This window comes from Pongo pygmaeus, chromosome 13 (genome assembly GCF_028885625.2).
Source record: "Pongo pygmaeus isolate AG05252 chromosome 13, NHGRI_mPonPyg2-v2.0_pri, whole genome shotgun sequence".
Lineage (NCBI taxonomy): Eukaryota > Metazoa > Chordata > Mammalia > Primates > Hominidae > Pongo > Pongo pygmaeus.
In genome coordinates, this window is record NC_072386.2 from 19,114,572 (window position 1) to 19,132,405 (window position 17,834).

Consider the following 17,834-nt stretch of genomic DNA (forward strand, 5'->3'; position numbering starts at 1 on the left):
TTCCGACCTCCCCTAGCCTTGCTCTCGGATTGGTGCTGGGCCCGGCTCCCACCGCCTATCCCGGCCACATCCGTCATCTGGACTGCTAATACACTCATTAGCATAAAGATTCCTCCGAAGACCTGGCGCACGGGGCTGAACCGGAGTCTGTCCCTTTAAGGAAAAGAGGGACAGCCACTCTGTCCCTAAGGGCACTCAGCACTGCATTTCCTCCACACGGGCCACGCTGTAAACTAGACAGGTTCCGTGTTAATCCACCCTCCCTCCTCAACCCCGACAGGGGGATCCCTGGAGTGAACAACGCGCGGGGTCCCGGGGGACTGCAGAAAGGTTTGGCCTTTGCGCGTAGCAGGCTCCGCCAGGCAACCTCTCGCCCGAGGCGGCGGCGAGCCGCAAGCTAGGTGGAGCCGGCTGCGCGGCGGGACCCCAGCGCCCTGGGGCACGACCCTGGTGCTGGCGCCAGGGCGGCCGCGAGAGATGGCGAGTGCAGGAGCGGGGAGATGCGCCCACCCCGGCCCCGGGCGCGAGAGGGGCGGGGCTTGGGCCGCGGCCCGGGGCCAGGCTCGCGGGGGCGGGCGGGGGGCGGGGCGCGCGCGCGGGCTCCGGGAGGGCGGGGCGGCGGCGCGGGGCGGGCTCTGGCGGCCTGAGTGTCACACACGCGGCGGCTCGGGAGGCGGCGGCAGTGGCAGCGACAGGCGCCGCCGGGACGGGCACGGGCGCGCGGGCTCGGGCGGGCGCCGGCTGCCTCCCTCCGTCGCTCGCTATCTCTCCCGGCCGCATTCTCCTCTGCTGCGGGGCCGAGCTCGCCCCAGCGCTCGCAGGAAGGAAGAAGGGAGCCGAGGACGCCGAGAAGTTCCCGCGGCAGCCGCGGATCCCGGCCAAGGCGGAGGCTGCGGTTCCGACGGGGCAGGAGGGCGATCCACGGCGGGGGGCGTACGGCCACAGGGTCCGCGGCGTGGAGCGCTCGGACCTTCCGCTCTCCCCCGGGCCGTGGGCCGGGACCCCATGAGACGCGCCCACGAGGGGCGCGAGATCCCTAGCTCGGGCGGCGCTAGGCGGAGGGCGGTGCTGCAGCTGCCGGAGCTAGAGAGCTGCCGGCAGGAGGCGGCGGCGGCAAGAACTTGAACTTGGCGTCGGGAGCGGGCGCCCCGGACACCCCCCGCCGGGGCCGGGGCGCCGAGGGACCTGCGCCGCAGCGCTGCCCCCCGAATGGCCGCGGCGGCGGACCGGGCTCCCGCGCCGCGGCCCTAGGCGGCCTCTCGCCATGGCCAAGTGGCTAAACAAGTACTTCAGCTTGGGTAACAGCAAGACCAAGAGCCCCCCACAGCCGCCGCGGCCAGACTACCGCGAGCAGCGGCGCCGGGGCGAGCGGCCCTCGCAGCCCCCCCAGGCCGTGCCGCAGGCCTCCTCCGCCGCCTCGGCGTCCTGCGGTCCGGCCACCGCCTCCTGCTTCTCGGCCTCTTCGGGCTCGCTGCCCGACGACAGCGGCAGCACCAGCGACCTCATCCGCGCCTACCGCGCGCAGAAGGAGCGAGACTTCGAGGACCCCTACAACGGGCCTGGCTCGTCGCTGCGCAAACTGCGCGCCATGTGCCGCCTGGACTACTGCGGCGGCAGCGGGGAGCCAGGCGGGGTCCAGCGCGCCTTCTCGGCCTCGTCCGCGTCGGGCGCCGCGGGCTGTTGCTGCGCCTCCTCGGGCGCGGGGGCCGCCGCGTCCTCGTCCTCGTCCTCCGGCTCTCCGCACCTCTACCGCAGCAGCAGCGAGCGGCGGCCTGCCACGCCGGCCGAGGTGCGCTACATCTCCCCCAAGCACCGCCTCATCAAAGTGGAGAGCGCCGCGGCCGGTGGGGCCGGGGACCCCCTGGGGGGCGCCTGCGCGGGCGGCCGCACCTGGAGCCCGACGGCCTGCGGAGGCAAGAAACTGCTCAACAAGTGCGCCGCCTCAGCCGCGGAAGAGAGCGGGGCCGGCAAGAAGGACAAGGTAAGGTGCCCTTTGGCCTCTTCCCGAGGTTCCAGAGCCACGGTGCGCACGGGGAAACCGAGGCACCCACCGCTCTGGTGTCGAGTCTCTACTTCAGCTTCGGCCTAGGACTCTAGGTCCGGGCTGGCGTGCTGCTTCCCGCTTCTACCCCCTCCCGCGCCCTTTTCCTGGGACCTGCGGCCTCCTGACCCCACCTCTTTCGCCGCTGCTCCCAGAACGTCCCCTCTCTGAGCCCACAGCCGTAGCGAGAGCGCCCGGCCCAGCCTTGCCCCAGGAAGACGGACCCAGCCAGCCCTTCCGGCTGCCAAGGAGTAAAGTCAGAGTCAGAGCTGTCTAGGAAGGACTTCAAAGAGCTTTGACTCCTGACACCCCTTACCCCAGCCTCCACCCTCCGCTCACGCTGTAGGTGGGGAACTGAGGTCCAGAGCAAGGAAGGGACTCGCCCAATATTACACAGCTTTCTTGGTAGCAGATCCGGACCGGCTGTCTCCAGCGTGTATATGTAAATCTCTCGCGGCTGCCCTGCCCGGCCCTGCCCCGCCCCACTCCCAGCTCCAGGTTTCCAAATCCCGGCTGCCTGGTACCGGAGCTGCTCCGGGAACCTCCACGCGTGCTTTTCCGGTTGAAATGCGCTGCCTGCAAGAGCGCTCCTCATCGAACCAGTCAGTTCCTCCCGCTGCGCGCGGGAGGGGGTCAGCCTATCTGGCCCTGCTGGAAGGAGACCCCACCCCTCCTATCCTCACCTGCTTCCTTCCTGACCTCACCCCTACCCCATAAGGTCCCAGGAACACGGGGGAACTTTGTGACAGCCTCCTTCCTAACGCATTAGGCCATCTAGATCCCTCCCTTTGAAGCAGACGAGTTAATTACAGCCAGACTAGGCCCCCTCCTCCCCCTTCACACTCCTGTGAAGCCCTCCCTTCCCCCCTAAAATAATACTTGTTCTGTCTACTTCTGGTGGAAGGCAGTGTTTTGATTAAATCTGAGGCCCGGTGGGAGAGCTCCTTCCTTCTCAGCGCCCTGGTACGTGGCTGTTGTTCTCCCCACCTTCTTCCCCCAAAGGTAAACCTTTGCCCAGGTCTGGGCTGGGGGAGACTGATTAAGAGTCTGAGTTCCTTTTAGGACTGGATGTCCAGACAGGAGGGAGACAGGCTCTTACCTGCCAGCTGGTGCTTGGAAAGGGATCTTTTTTGTTTGCCAGGAGAGAGGAGGAAGGGAATGTCCCTCTACTTTTTCTGCCTGGCCTCCTCTCCCCGAGGTCCCCAGAATATCCCCTCCCCTGTTTGATCTGCATGGGCAGTCCGTGGAGGATCCCACCTCTCCCTGGAGGCAGTTTGGGGCACGCCTCGGAAGCTTGGACTCTGGGTTTCTAAAGCACCTAGGATGCCACACCTAGAGGACGACTAGCTGGGAGCCAGGTGGCTACCTAGGAGCTGCTTTGGGAGAGGGGGCAGATTTCCCTGGGAGCCACCAGGACCCTGGGCTTGTGTTTGATCAGTGAGGGAAACACCAGACAGGCTCCGTGCAGTCTTATGCATGGCTGAAGCTCGGCTTGGTGCAGGCACTGGGGAAACCTGGAGGTCTTGGATATGAAAGGCAAGAGAGGGTCACGGCCAACTGCACTGGACTTTATGCATCCTCCTTGTTACCCTGCAGCCACACCCCAGGTGGGGAGAACTCCTTTCTCTTCCACTGCTAGTGGTTCAAAACTTTAGTAAACATTTTTTCCCAGTTACAGTTAACACTGTTTCAAACACTGAGGAATGATTTGTTTTATAGCCAGGATGTCAAGATGTTTAAGACTTGACTTCTTTTCATTACCAGCTATTTCTTATGGGTCTTCTCTGTGTCCTCCCCTGCTGGGTGCTGGAGCAGGGACCATCTGCAGTGAATGCTATGACAGAGGCCATAGTGGCGTGATGGTGATGAGTGCTATGATGAGACCTTGTGTTATAGGGTTACAGGAGGGATGAAGGGCAAGGGAGAGGTTGGGGGGTGTGGCATCGAGGAGTGCACCTTGGAGGCAGGGCCGTTATTGTGAGGGAGGGGTGGTCACCATGGTTGGCTGGAGAAGAGCCCTGTGCTTCAGGGAACCGCAGGTGACGTCCCTTGTGGCTGAAATTGAGAGGTTAAGAGTTGGGCAGGGCCTGGATCAGGGAGGACCTTGTAGGCTAAGCACAGAGGGGGCCTGTGAAGGGATTTAGCTGCGAGAGTGTTGTGATCAGATATGGTTTTTTAGAACATCTCTCTGGGCTACTTTTCACCTACTAGGTTGTGACTGTGAGACCTTTGATCTTTTGAGAAGTTGTCCAGATGTTCTTTCTATCCAGGAGGGAGGAGGCAGCCAGGGAGGGTCAGCAGGACGTTATAGTGCAGCGATCCTCAAACTTCAGTACACCTAGAGGGCTGGTTACAACAGATTGCTGGGGCCCATCCTGCAGCGTCTGATTGAGCATGCCTGGTGGGGGACCTGAGTGTTTGCATTCCATCATTTCCCAGGTTGAGGGGAAATGGCTGAGGGTCCTGGGACCATGTTTTGAAAACCACTCATGCAACAGTGGCTTCTCCTTAACTGTCCCTCTGGGTCTTCTGGTCAGGGCAGCCTTGGGATGCAGAGACTCTGGATGCCCTTGTTTCTGCCATCTGTGTGTGGCTACCTCCTGATCCTGGGCCAGCACCCCTCCACCTCCACCCCATCAGGCAGTCAGGAAGCAGTTGTTTTCACATTATTTCCAGCCAGACAGCTTTTGGGAGGCCAGGCACACTGTAGATCCAGCCTTCCTTCTGCCCCTCACTCATGGATCCAGGAAAACCCACTTCTGGCACCTCATTTAGTCTTTATCCATTGTTAGAGGTCTCACTCTGTCACCTAGGCTGGAGTGCAGTGGTGCAGTTATGGCTCACTGCAGCCTCAACCTCCCAGGCTCAAGCAATCCTCCTCCCGCTTTAGCCTCCTGAGTAACTGGGGCCATGTACTGTCACACCTGGCTAATTTTTTTATTTGTAGAGATGAGGTCTCTCTGTGTTGCCCAGGCTCCTGGGCTCAAGCTCTCCTCCCGCCTTGGCCTCCCAAAGTGCTGGGATTACAAGTGAAAACCACAGCACCCTGCCCACTTTTCCATTTAGAATTATTTGGAAGAGAAACTAGCCTTACTCTACTGGTTTCTCCCCTAACACAGCCCACTTTTTCCAGCATTTACTTTGTGCTCAGAGATGTCTTGGTATAAGTGTGAGTGAGGAGGGGAGGTAGTGAAGGATGCAGGAGACTTGTCCATGATCTCTGGCCTGAGCCCCTGGAGGAGATTGACAGGAATTTCATCCTTTGTTTCCCAGTGTTTTTATCTTGAAGAATTTGGGAAGATTGTCACCTAGGAGGTGGCTTTGAGCTGGATCTAGAGTTGGAAGTGGAATCTCAGCTCAGGGGAGAGGGTGACTGCACGCTGCAGGAGTGCTTATGTGTCGGGGTGTGTATATGTAAGTGTATACGTGTGTGTGAACATAGACGTGTGTGTATGTGTATAAAATCTCAATGTGGGGCCTGTTCTTGGAAAGCAGCACTTTCATGCAGCTGGGCCTTGTTTGGGGAATGAGCGATGACAATGTGAGAGAGGTAGGGGCTTGAAGTTGGACCCCACAGGGGAGACCTTGAAGGTTGTTGAGCCAGGGAAGGGATGTACTCAGAGCTATGGTGGAGGGGCATCCAGGCTATAAACAGCTGCCAAACTCTGGGGAAAATTGGATCAAAGTTAGGGGACAGTTGTAGTTCTGGTGAGAGATGGTGAGGGCCTGAGCTCCTGGGATGAGAAAACGAAACTGGTATAGGTAGACACAATATTCCTTCAAGTTGTGCTTTATAAAAAAAAAATGATGACAAAAGAGGCCAGTTACTTTGGTAGGTCTCCTTTTGTGCAGCCAAACAGGTCTCATCCAGTTGTATTTTCTGCTGAAGTCTTGTTTCTTTTATTATAATTAAATAAATGTTGTTTCCACCACAACTAAGTCAGGAGCATCATGACATCAGTTTTCCCAGGTTTTAAATACATACTAATGTGTACCAACACTTTATATTTTGTCAGCATCCAGAGTTGAGTTAAATAACACTTTTTCCATAGTTACAGAATAAATAATATGTCTAACTTTTTTTTTTTAAAACATCCAGCAAACAGTTTCTAAACTGCCTGCTAGGCAGAGGGAATTCAGAGAGAAGCAAGTGGTGGCTAACTTTCCAAAAAGGAAGCTTCTCAGTTTGCAGTTGAATACCAGCTTCTCCCGGTCTAGTCAGGGAGACAGATACAACCAGAAAGACAATATCACAACCTGACGAATGCCAGAAGTGTGTGCAGAGGGCTAGGAGGGCCTGAACTTGGCTGGGAAGCCAAAGAGGGCCTTCAGGAGAAGGCCGCTCTTGAGCTGAGTGTAGAAGGCTGAGTGGGAATTCCCAAGGCAGGGGAGTGGAGAAGAGGGCTTTTCATGCAGAAGGAATAAAGCAGCCTGTGCCATGGCCTAGAGGCTGGAGAAGATGGCTGGGGGCAGCAGGGCAGGTGTGGCGGGAGACTGCAGAAGGAGGTTGGAGCCCACAAAGGGAAGAAAGTCTCATGTGCCTTGCTGTGGAGTTGTGAATTATCATTTGTCCTGTTTCACATCAAATCATTGATGTAGGGCTTGATTGAAGCCGGGGTCAAACATGAATTGTCAGTCATTCCCATTTGATGAACAGCCACACTCTCCAGTTCTTAAAATGTCACTAATGGAAAAGGTCAGGGTCGCACTTGATAGCTGTGGTTTGGCTTGGGACACTTTCCTCTTTGAAGTCCCATCGCCTGAAAGCAGTGTGAGAGAAATGCTGCATATCAAATCCAGTTTTTCCTGGTTGATTCCCCAGAATGGAAATACATTCCCCAGGCTTCATAGTAACCACTTAATCGGTCATTTAATCCTCACCGTCCCACTGGGAGAGGCTTGGGTACTGTATTAGCTGTTGCTACATAACAAATCACCCCAAAACGCCCGTGGTTTGATTGTGGGCCGTGCTGTCTCTATTGTAGCTCTTCAGCTCTGCCACTGTAGCTTGAAAGCAGCCATAGACAATATGGAAATTAATGGGAACAGCTGTATCCCAATAAAACTTTATTTACAAAAACAGGCAGCTAGCCTGTGCGCTCTAGCTTCCAACCCCTGCTTTAAACAATAAGGTTTTATTATAGCCACGAGCCTGCATATCTGAGTCATTTTTCTGGTCTCAGTTGGGCTCACTCATGCCTTTGCAGTCACTGGGGGTGGGGTGGGTATGCAGCCCTGCTGATCCTGTCTAGGCTTTCTTACGTGTTTGGTGGGCTGGTTTAGGATGGCCTTGGGCTGCAACAATTCAGCTCTGTTCTGTGTGGTCTCTGCTCCTCCAGCACATGTTCATATGACAGCAGCAGGGTTCCAAGAAAAAGCAGGAGCACATAAGGTCTCTTGAGGTTGGAAACTGGCATGCTGACCCTTCTGTTGCATTCTGTTGACTAAAGCAAAACATAAGGCCAGCCACAATTCAAGGAGAGAGGAGGAGCTGCAGTGTCCCATGGCAAAGGGCAGGGATATAGGCAAGCCATTAATTAGGGCCTTCGATGCCATCATCTACCTTATCCCCATATTCCAGATAAAGAAACTGAGGCCTAGAGAAGTTGATGACTTGCCTAATGTCACACAGCTGCAAAGTGATAGAGCAAGGATCGCACTAGTGCAGTCTTGAGTTCAAAACCTATATGCTTCCTCTATTTTCCGTGGTTTCAATGGAAATAAGTAGTATAAGGCTTGGATATTTACTGGAATATGTGTTACATGTCTCCTCCTCCCCTTTACTTAATGCTACTCTTCTTGCATCCCTCTGCCCTAATTTCTCCGCTTTCAGCCTTTGCTTTGGTGTCCCTAGAAGAGGCCCTAGAGCTGGCTTTTCTGTTTCTCTGTCTCCCATCTGCCTCAGAGTTCCAGAAATGAGATGTTAATGCAGCACTTGAGTTATTTTATAGAGAAATTCTGAGCACAGAGTTGGCACATCCCAAGGGACAGCTGCACAAAACGTGAGTCTTGTAACTGTCATGTCTTCTCATTCTAACACCAAGCATTCCTTCCCTTCAAGGATTTGCCAGGCTGTGTGTGCTCTGTTTGGAGGAAGAGACTGGCGGTACATTGGCCTTGATCAGCAAGGAACTTAAGTTTCCTTGAAGGAGATCAGGTGACTGTCCTCTCTAATCTGACAATCTCAGAACATGACTGATTACCCCAGGGCTTAACCCCCATGACTTGACCCTATCCTCTCTTTGCCCCCAGAGCATTTCTGACCCATAAAAATTAGCTTTAAAAGTCAAATCTGAAACAGCTGTGGTTTCCTCTGATCGGTCAGCAAGGTCTAACTTGCCTGTGGTCAAGCCTTCCCCTGATTAGTTTAGCTTGTGCTGGGAGAGCCCAGAAGTGGTGGCCTGTGGGGAATGGGTAGGCCAGGCTTGGCCCTAGAAAATAAACTGGGACGTGTGACTTTCCAACAGAGCTCGCATACTGGCTGGCTGACGGCAACACACCCTGTGGCTTTGTGAGGTTGGTTGATGGTGGCGGTAGGGGTGGTGCATTTTCTATTTCTTTTTTTTTTTTTTTTTTTCTTTGAGACAGGATCTCACTCTTGTCCCCCATACCGGAGTGAGTGGCACGATTACAGCTCACTGCAGCCTTAACTTCCCAGGCTCAGGCGATTCTCCCACCTCAGCCTCTCAAGTAGCTGGGACTATAGGCACACGCCAGCACACCCAGCTGATGTTTATATTTTTTTATTGCCCAGGTTGATCTCAAACTCCTGGGCTCAAGTGATCCATCCGCCTTGGCCTCCCAAAGTGCTGGGATTACAGGTGTGAGCCACTGTGCCCAGAAGGTTGTGCATTTTCCACAGGACAAAGGTGGTGGTCGTCTCTGACTTCCTAACTTTCATTTGGCCTGTGCTGACTGAGGGATTGCTATATGCAGGCCACCATCAGGAGCTGTATGGATACAGGGATGAACCAGGGCCTGGATAGTGCCCACCCCTGAAAAGCTTATCTTTTGGTTGAGGACACAGGAACCAAGGTTGAAACCCACATCTGTATGTCAGAATTTATCTGTAAATAAAGTGGTGTGGGTGAGCTAAAAGCCATCTTGGCACAGAGACTGTTCTGGGCAGGGCCTTGATTTCATGCAGCCACAGAGATGCAGGGTAAGGAGGAGGTATTTGAGTAAAAAAAGTACAATCACTTGAATTAAGGGAGTTTTCCACTACAGTAACATTAGCTAATACTTTCATTATATATACTCTGAGCTAGGTGCAGTTCTGTGTGCTTTGTATGTAACTTTACTCCTCACTACAGTCCTTTGAAGTAGCTACTACTACTGCTACTTGTATTCTCATTTTTACATATGAGGAAACCAAGGCACAGACAGGTTAAGTCACTTGTCTAAAGTCGGGTCGGCCGGGCGTGGTGGTTCATGCCTGTAATCCCAGCACTTCCTGTAATCCCAGCACTTTGGGAGGCCAAGGTGGATCACCTAAGGTCAGGAGTTGGAGACCAGCCGGGCCAACATGGTGAAACACCGTCTCGGCGTGGTGGCACCTGCCTGTAATCCCAGCTACTTGGGAGGCTGAGGTGGGAGAATCGCTTGAACCCGGGAGGCAGAGGTTGTAGTGAGCCAAGATCGGGCCACTGCACTCCAGCCTGGGCACCAGAGCGAGACTCTATCTCAAAAAAATAAATAAATAAAGTCAGACAGCCAGTAAGTGGCAGAGATGAGATGTGAAGCCAGATCCAGCATCTGTTTGTAACCACTGTGCCATACTACCTCAAGCTGCACAGTCCCATGCCTGAATTTGCTCTATTGTCTCTGCCTTATTTGTGGCTAGACTTACTCTTTGTAAAATATCCCCTCTGTTGGCATGGTAGAAGTGACTGATTCCAACATTTATGTAAGTATTCCACAGCTTAAACGGCACTTTCACACAGGTAATTTGTTTGCTTCTCAGAGCCACTCTGCGAGGAAGGGGCTGTAATCTCCCTTTTGCAGATGGAGAAACAGAGGCTCACGGGGAGGAGTGCATTCTTCCCTGCCTCACAGCAGAGGCTGAGCTGGTGGCCAGTACCTGCTGTGTGTGTTGACCTTGTGTTGAGGCCAGTGCCCTTTGTGCCGGGGTGGTGTGGAGGTGGCGTGGCCGAAGCTGGAGTCTACAGGAAGGGTGACAGCCTGATTGATTTCCGCTTCTTCCCGTGTTTTGATTCTGAAACGCGTTGCTGAGACCATTAAGGAGCATCGACAGAGGACCTTGCTTTCACAATGGAATTTTCCTTCTCTTCCTGTTTGGTATTTTCCAGTAATATTTCTATTAATGTTTCACTTTCAGCGGCACTAACTTCCTGAGAGTTTGAGCTTTCCTAACTCCCGAGGCAGGAAGAACTGAATTTTCCTCTAAATCATTCAGTTCCTTTCCATTTTCTCCAAGGGGAGCTGTCTCTGGATTTCCCGTTATGCTGTAAAGGAAGGATCTTGGAGGTGGGTCCAGGGGATGGAGAGAGAATTAGAGCCCCAGCGAGTGACTCAGGCCCAGTGTTTTCCAAGCAACATGTAATACTCCTGGTCAGAAAGGGGCTTCCCACAGCCGAGGAGGGGAGAGTGACTCGACAGGTGGGCGAGTGGGTGGGGGAAGCGGATCCCCTGGCCCACTGCCGGGCCTTGACTTACAGGCTGGACCCAGAGTTCCCAGGGGGCTGTGAGAGCCCATGCCAAGTCCTTTCTTCTCATTCATTCATTCATTCAGTAGACATTGTTGAGAGCCTGCTGTGTGCTGGGGATTGTTCTGTTTAGGTGCTGGGAATAGAGCCATGAACAAAGCAGATAAGAGTCTATGCTCCCCTGAGCTTGCTCTCTCATGACAGAAGTCAAGTAAATACAGTTACGTCAGGGGTAGGGACTGTGGAGGAAAGTAAAGAGGAATAAAGAGGCGACGGCAAACATGAATTTGGGGTAGGATGCTTTTTATGTGGATGCTCAGAGAGGGCCTTGCTAAAGGTTGTGATGGCACGAACCACCCCGCTCTCCGAGGAGGGCATTCCAGGCAGAGGGAAGAGGAACAGTGCAGAAGCCTGAGGCAGTAGCATGCCTGGGTGGTTCAGGGAGCAATGCAGAGATCTACATGACTGAGCGGAGCAGGTGAGGAGGAGGTGTGAAGGCAGCTGAAGGCTGAGAGGTGTGGGGCAGAGGATGTCAGGCCTCACAAGCATTGAAGAGGCCTTCCTCGCTAACCCTGCATGAGATGGGGGCAGCAGAGGGTTCTGAGCAGAGGAGCCAACCACACATCTGACTTGGGTTTTTAAAGGGTGGCTTTGGAGATTCTAGAGCAGAGAGGGCACCAGCAGGCAGACCACTGAAAGCAGGGCTCTGACAGCAGGTGATGAGAAGAGGGCAGATTCCGGCGTGTGGTGAAATTGGGCCTCAGGATTTCCTGACAGAGATGAGGGAGAAGAGCCAGGATGGCTGCAGGGTTTTGGCCCCGAGCAGCCACTGATGAAGTAGATTCAGCAGCTGAGGCCTAGAGGTCCAGAGTGGGACACTCTCTGCCCTCTGGGGCCAGGAGGTGCCTGAGATCCCAGGGAAGAAATGGATGGCTCTCTGTCTGGGTCTGTGGGAGGAAATGGGGAAAACCGTCAGGAACAGGAGGCCTCATGGGAGATGGGTCCAGAGGAAGGTGTGGATGGGGCATCCAAGACAGAGAGGATCCCATCTACAGTGGCTGAGATTGGAAGGGGAACTCTGCTGTGTGCAGTCAGGGGTGGCCAGAGCTTGGGGCATGCCATGGTATATTTGCCAGGGATAGAGGAAGGTGGCAAAGGGCCAGGCCCTGCCTGCCACTGGTCTGAAATTGCCCCAATACTCCTAATTCAAAAGAGGCCACCTGCTATGTTGCATGGCTGAGCTGGGCACCACAGGAGGGTGGAGACAGTGCAGTGATTAAGTCTCTAGGGACAAGGCTAGAGCAGCCCTGTCCTGTTTTGCTCTGCAGAGCATTTCATTGCTGGCTGCTTCTGATAGGAAGTGGTCCCTTGTATTGTGGGTTCACTGGTACATGGGCTATGGGGAGAATGCAGACAGAACTAGGAGGAATGAGAGTCTGCAGGTTTCTCCAGACCATGGCTAAATTCTAAAAATGAAAATCATCAGAAAGTTCTTAACAGTGAAACTTTACCATTTTGTTGGATGTGCACTCCGAGAAAGCCAGACAGCCCGGTAATCCCTCTGGTGCATTCCAAAGCCACACATGTGATTGGGGACTGCATGGCATTTGCGGAATGGCGCAGTGCCTACCTGCCCTGTGTGGGGCCCTTGCAAGTTGGCTGTGCTCTGAGCCGGTTCCTCAGAAAGGGGCCAGCTTGCATTTTGAGCTGTAGTTTCACATTTATCTTTTGACTAACCTTTTACCCCTTATAACAAAATTAAGACAAGTTTGGTATAGAAAATAATAAGTAAGCAAAACTCAGAAACCAACCCTAATTCTGTAATACAAAGAAACCACCATTAACATTTTACTACTTTTTCATCTAGCCATTTTTCAGTGCATATATATATATATGTTTATTTTTCCCTCCACAAAAATTAAGTGATACCGTCTATATTTTTTTAAACCTAAAGACATGGAAAGATGTCTACAATATCTTAAATATTTAATAACTGTAATTTAATAGCTGCATTGTATTCTGTTCACATGTTAGGCTTTTCCTCGTTTTCACCAATTTAACAGTGCCGTAATGAACATCTTTGTAACTTAATTCTTTGCATAGGTCTGTGATTATTTCCTTGGGGTTGATTCTGAGAATTGTTGGATAAGACAGTAAAAAGTTTGATACATACTTTCAAATTGTGTTCTAGAAAGACCTTACAAGTTGACACCTGTTTTACCCTTCTCACACAACCCTGGGAATTCTAATGCAAGTTAGTTGCATTTGCAGTTTCCTGGATTCCTGGTGCAAATGTGTGTTGACCATTTGTGTTGCTTTTCCAAAACTGTTTACTTTATCATCTGTTCATCCTTTTCTACTGCAGGGTTTTCTCTGTTGATTTGTAAGAACTCTTTGTGGATTAACAATGGCAGCCCCTTGCCTGCCATTTGGGTTGCAGAATATTTTTTAACGTTTGTAATTTGCCTTTTGGTTCTATATGTGGCAATTGTTGTTGGTTACAATGAATTGTTTTCTATTTAATCAGTCTCCACCTTCATGATTTCTTGAGCATGCTGCTGAGAAAAGTCTTCCCGTCTGGGCGCAGTGGCTCATGCCTGTAATCCCAGCACTTCGGGAGACTGAGGCGGGTGGATCACATGAGCTCAGGATTCGAGACCAGCCTGGGCAGCATGGCAAAATCTGTCTCTACTGAAAATACAGAAAATTATCTGGGTGTGGTGGCATGCCCCTGTAGTCCCAGCTACTTCAGAGGCTGAGGCACAAGAATTGCTTGAACCCAGGAGACAGAGGTTGCAGTGAACTGAGATTGCGCCAGTGTACTCCAGCCTGGAAGACAGAGCAAGACTCTGTCTCAAAAAAACGAAGTCTTCCCTACTCTAGTATTTATATTTTCTTCTAATACTTTGATGGATTTTTTTTTTTACGTTAAAATTTCCATCCCCCTAGAGTTTGATTTCATTGTATGAGGTATGGTTGTCATCTTATTTTCCAAATGGCTAGTGTGTTTCTGGGCACCCTGTATTGCTTGCTCATGATCTTCAGCTACCTTTTGAGACTTAAATATTTTGACTCCATCTTGCCCTGACAGTGTTTAGGTCTCATCGGTGATTATGATAATGATGATGAAGGCCTGTCTTTATAAAATGACACCTTTCTTCTGCAGATACCCATGCGCTTATTACACATTCAACTCCTGACATCTGAGGAAAGTAACTAGGTATTAACTAGGGCTTCATCTTTACCCACTACAGCAGAATGCCAAACCTGCTGTGGTGGGTGGGATGTGGCCAAGACAGCCTTGTCTTGCCTGTGTTGGAGTCGGCATCCTCCTCTGATACCGGAGGCTCGGTGTATTTGAGGCAATCACGGTGGTCTGCCCTGCCCACGTGGCTTGAGCCAAGCGAGTGTTTCAGTTTTCACAGAGTGGGTGTAGCGTTCAGTCATCCGACCATATTCCAGCACTGGGCTGAGTCCTATGGAACAATCAGAGACAGTTAAGCCTGGGTGTTCTAGCTGAGAGCCCAGGGTGGGTATTGGAGGGGGAGGAATTCATTGCCAGCGTAGACAGGCAGGTAAATGACTCCCTGAGCAGACAAGAGAAGCATTTGGGCTGAGGTGGGTGTGGCTGGTGGGAGAGTTCAGAATGGGTAGGATTTGAAGGTGTGGCCTGTGTGGGCCACACGATTTTTGTCACTCAAATTTTTTAACACCTGCAAAAAGTCCAGGTGATGATAATTCACCAAGTTTTTCCTCGGCACCCCACCGTTTTCCGCCCACCATCAACCCAGGTGTCCCGTGTCTTCAATCAGTGAGAGATTTTTTTTTCCAGACCACTATAGCCTGTTTCTCTTTTTCTGGCTCATGCTGGTGTTAGGAAAATCCATCCTGCAGTGTTTGCTGTGAGGTTGATGACACTAACAAATTGGTATTAAAGGAAAAGATTAAGTCCAGGAGTGTTCATGGGGAATAAATCCAGGAAAAATGCAGATTTCTGAACACTGCTGAACATGAATGTGGTTCTAAGAGGCTGAGGGTGTCTGCCTAACTCACATCACGTCACTGAACCCAGGCCCAGCCCTGGCAGCACAGTAAAATTACCTGCATAGCATTTTACAAATTTCAGTTTCCTAGGCTCCCATCCCAGATTAATTAATTTCTGGAGATAGAGCCAGGGCATCAGTATTTTTTGAAGCTCCCAGATGATTGTGATCTGCAGCCAAGGTAGAAAGCTGCTGTCCTTGACCTTTGGTGTCCCAGAGAGCTGGGGATCACCCCATCCAACTCTCTTCCATCCATGCTGAAAACTTCCAATGTTGAGATTTGTTACCTTTTGTCCGGCCACCTTTGCACAGCTGGGGTTGACTTTTTTTTTTTTTTTTAATGTTTACTCTAGCTTTTTGAGCACCTGGTATTCACAGGAACTCTGTTGGTTGAACTCTTTTTCTTTGTAGATTCTACCGCTGAGGTCAAGTAGAACCAGTCTAACCTTGCTTCTCTCATATAAGGACCCTCAGATGTGCGATTGTATCTTCAAAGGCAGAGAGAAGCTGCAGGCTATAACACTGCCCACAGAGCCAGATTCCCAGCCAGGACCCCAGCTGCTAAGGGCAAGGACCCTTTGATGTCACAACTGTGGAGGTCTTGATGGAGCCCAAGTCTAGGAGCTTCCTGTGGGCACGAAGTAATAGGCTAGAGCAGGTTCCCAGTGGGTGAGTTGAGGTTGGCACTGAGGTGTTAACTGTGCAGGCATGTGACTGGATGGGGAACAAGGTCAGATTCCCAGGTGGATTTGGGGACTCTTAGCAAAGGAGCTGTCAGGAGTGGATTCCAGAGGAGTAGGTAGCAAGCGGAGCAGAGGTTGCCTGGCTGAAAGCAGTGTGATGTCGGGTTTGGGCATTCCCTGTCCTGGTTCTTGGCCCCTTGTGGGGGCTAGCTGACAAGGTCATACACCACAGGAGCCCAGGGCTCTTGCTTCAGACACAGCAGAACCCAAGTGTGTCTCACTGTGGTGGCATGAAACACTCACTGGCTTTAAGGTCAGAAGTCCAGAGCTCAAATCCTAGCCCTCATGCTTGGAAGCTTAGTAACTTGGGACAAATGATTAAATTCTCTGGGCCTGGAATGCCCCATCTTCTATGTAGGTAAAATAGTAACAGACGGTGTTTCCTGACCGTTCACTCTGTGTCACCGTAGGTAGCACTTTCAGTACTTGATCCTTAACTGTGTGTCTTTGAGGTGTTGCTGTGAGAATCCCCATTTTACAGATGGTAAGGCATTTGGGAGATGAGGTTCTGGAGAAGTACATTGGGTCATTGTGAGGATTAAATAAAATCATTTGTTGAAATGGCTGAGCACAATGCCTAGCATTTAGAAAGAGCTTTATGAATATTTTATATTATTTTGGCCTGTGTGTCTTGGGCCTCGGTCCAGCTTTGAACTTTGGGCTTTCTATAGCCACAGTAAAGTCAGTGGGGTTGCCCTTTCTGGGCTGATGATGTGGTCCTCAAAAAGTGAACCTATCCTTATCTTGGTGGGTCTGCTTATGGTTAAGCTTTACCTGGGATCACCACTCTGTTCTAAGAGCTTGAGGTATGTTAGCTCACTGATTCCCACAACACCCCATAGGAGGCAAGTTCTATTAAGAGTCCCATTTTGGCTGGGCGTGGTGGCTCACACCTGTAATCCCAGCACTTTGGGAGACTGGGGTGGGCGGATCACGAGGTCAGGGAGATGTAGACCATCCTGGCTAACATGGTGAAACCCCATCTGTACTAAAAATACAAAACATTAGCTGGGCGTGGTGGCAAGCGCCTGTAGTCCGAGCTACTCAGGAGGCTGAGTCAGGAGAATTGCTTGAACCCTGGAGGTGGAGGTTGCAGTGAGCTGAGATCGCACCACTGTACTCCAGCCTGGGTAACAGAGAGTGACTGCATCTCAAAAAAAAAAAAAAAAAAAAAAGGAGTCTGATTTTGCAGATGGAGAAACTGAGGCAAACAAGTTTGTATCTTATCGTAGATGACACTGCTAGTAGTGGGCAGAGCTGGAGCTGGGGTTCCAGCCAGGCAGTCAGTCTATGTTACACAGATGCAAGGGACAGTGACAGGGGTCAGCTCTGTGTCAGCTGATGGCCATTTAGAAACCATAGGTCTCTACTGTCGATAAAGTGTCTAGTTTGGGCCAGGTACTCCCCATAGGCATTCTCAGGACAATGCTGCCAAAGGGGCATCAAGGAAGGCTTCATGGAGGAGGCGGCATGGGAGCTGGGCCTTCATGCATAAGGAGGATCTGGATATTTAGATTGGTGGATGTGAGGAGGACATCCTGGGAAAGGGGCCCTCTGAATGGTCCCTAGTAGATGATGGAGAAGAAGCCAGGTGTGGGAAGGCCTTCAGGGCCAGGCCACAGTTTGGTCTTTATTCTGTGGGTAAAGAAAGGTGGTGGAGGGAGGGAGTGAAAGGGTCAGCCTCATGCTTTAGGGACACCTGTATGTCTGTAGCCTGAGGGGATAGTTAGAAAGGGGTGGGGGTGGGGGGGCTCTAAGCTGGGCATGGAGGTGGGGACCCAGTTAGGAGGACATGGAATGCTTTAGGCAGAGGCACCAAGGGCCTGAAATACTGCAACTGACTGCTTAGGCAGCTCTCAGATGACACTGGGCAATCGAGAGAATTTGACCGAGCGCTTGTCAGGAGGATGGATTTTTCTGTCAATAGCCGAGATGTCCTCTGTGGGAGTTTGTGAGTTACTCAGTCCATCAGAGCATTTGTCCACATTCTGTCAGAGCCAGACGGAACATGTGCTGGGGTCATGGAGTCTGAGCCAGGAATGGCCCTGCTGGTCGGAGAGTTGGGCGGAGGAGGCCTTGTACAAGTCAGACTGCTTGTTTCTGCTGAAACATGGAACAGGAAAGGACAGAGCTACCGAGCAGCCCATCCATGAGGAAAGACGTGGGGGACTAAGGAGATGGGGGAGGGGGCTGTCTGTGTTCTGGGGGTGGACAGAGCTAGTCACCTGCCCTTGAGATGGAGCTCTCCCATCTGATGGCAGCACCTCGTGGAGCTAGAGGCATTCCAGGATGTCCAGGCAAACGATGGCATTTAGAAAGAAGCCATGTAAAGTTGCTGGTG

General features: G+C 52.1%; 1 protein-coding gene across 1 annotated transcript in view; it reads left to right on the top strand.

The window, feature by feature from the left end:
- Window positions 1–1,055: 1,055 nt before the first annotated feature.
- SHB (SH2 domain containing adaptor protein B) overlaps window positions 1,056–17,834 on the top strand; it is a 150,424-nt gene continuing 133,645 nt past the window's right edge. Inside the window, exon 1 of the mRNA XM_054500236.2 lies at window positions 1,056–1,981. Coding sequence (XP_054356211.1) covers window positions 1,265–1,981 — 717 coding nt within the window. The 5' untranslated portion in view covers window positions 1,056–1,264. The remainder of the gene's footprint in view (window positions 1,982–17,834) is intronic.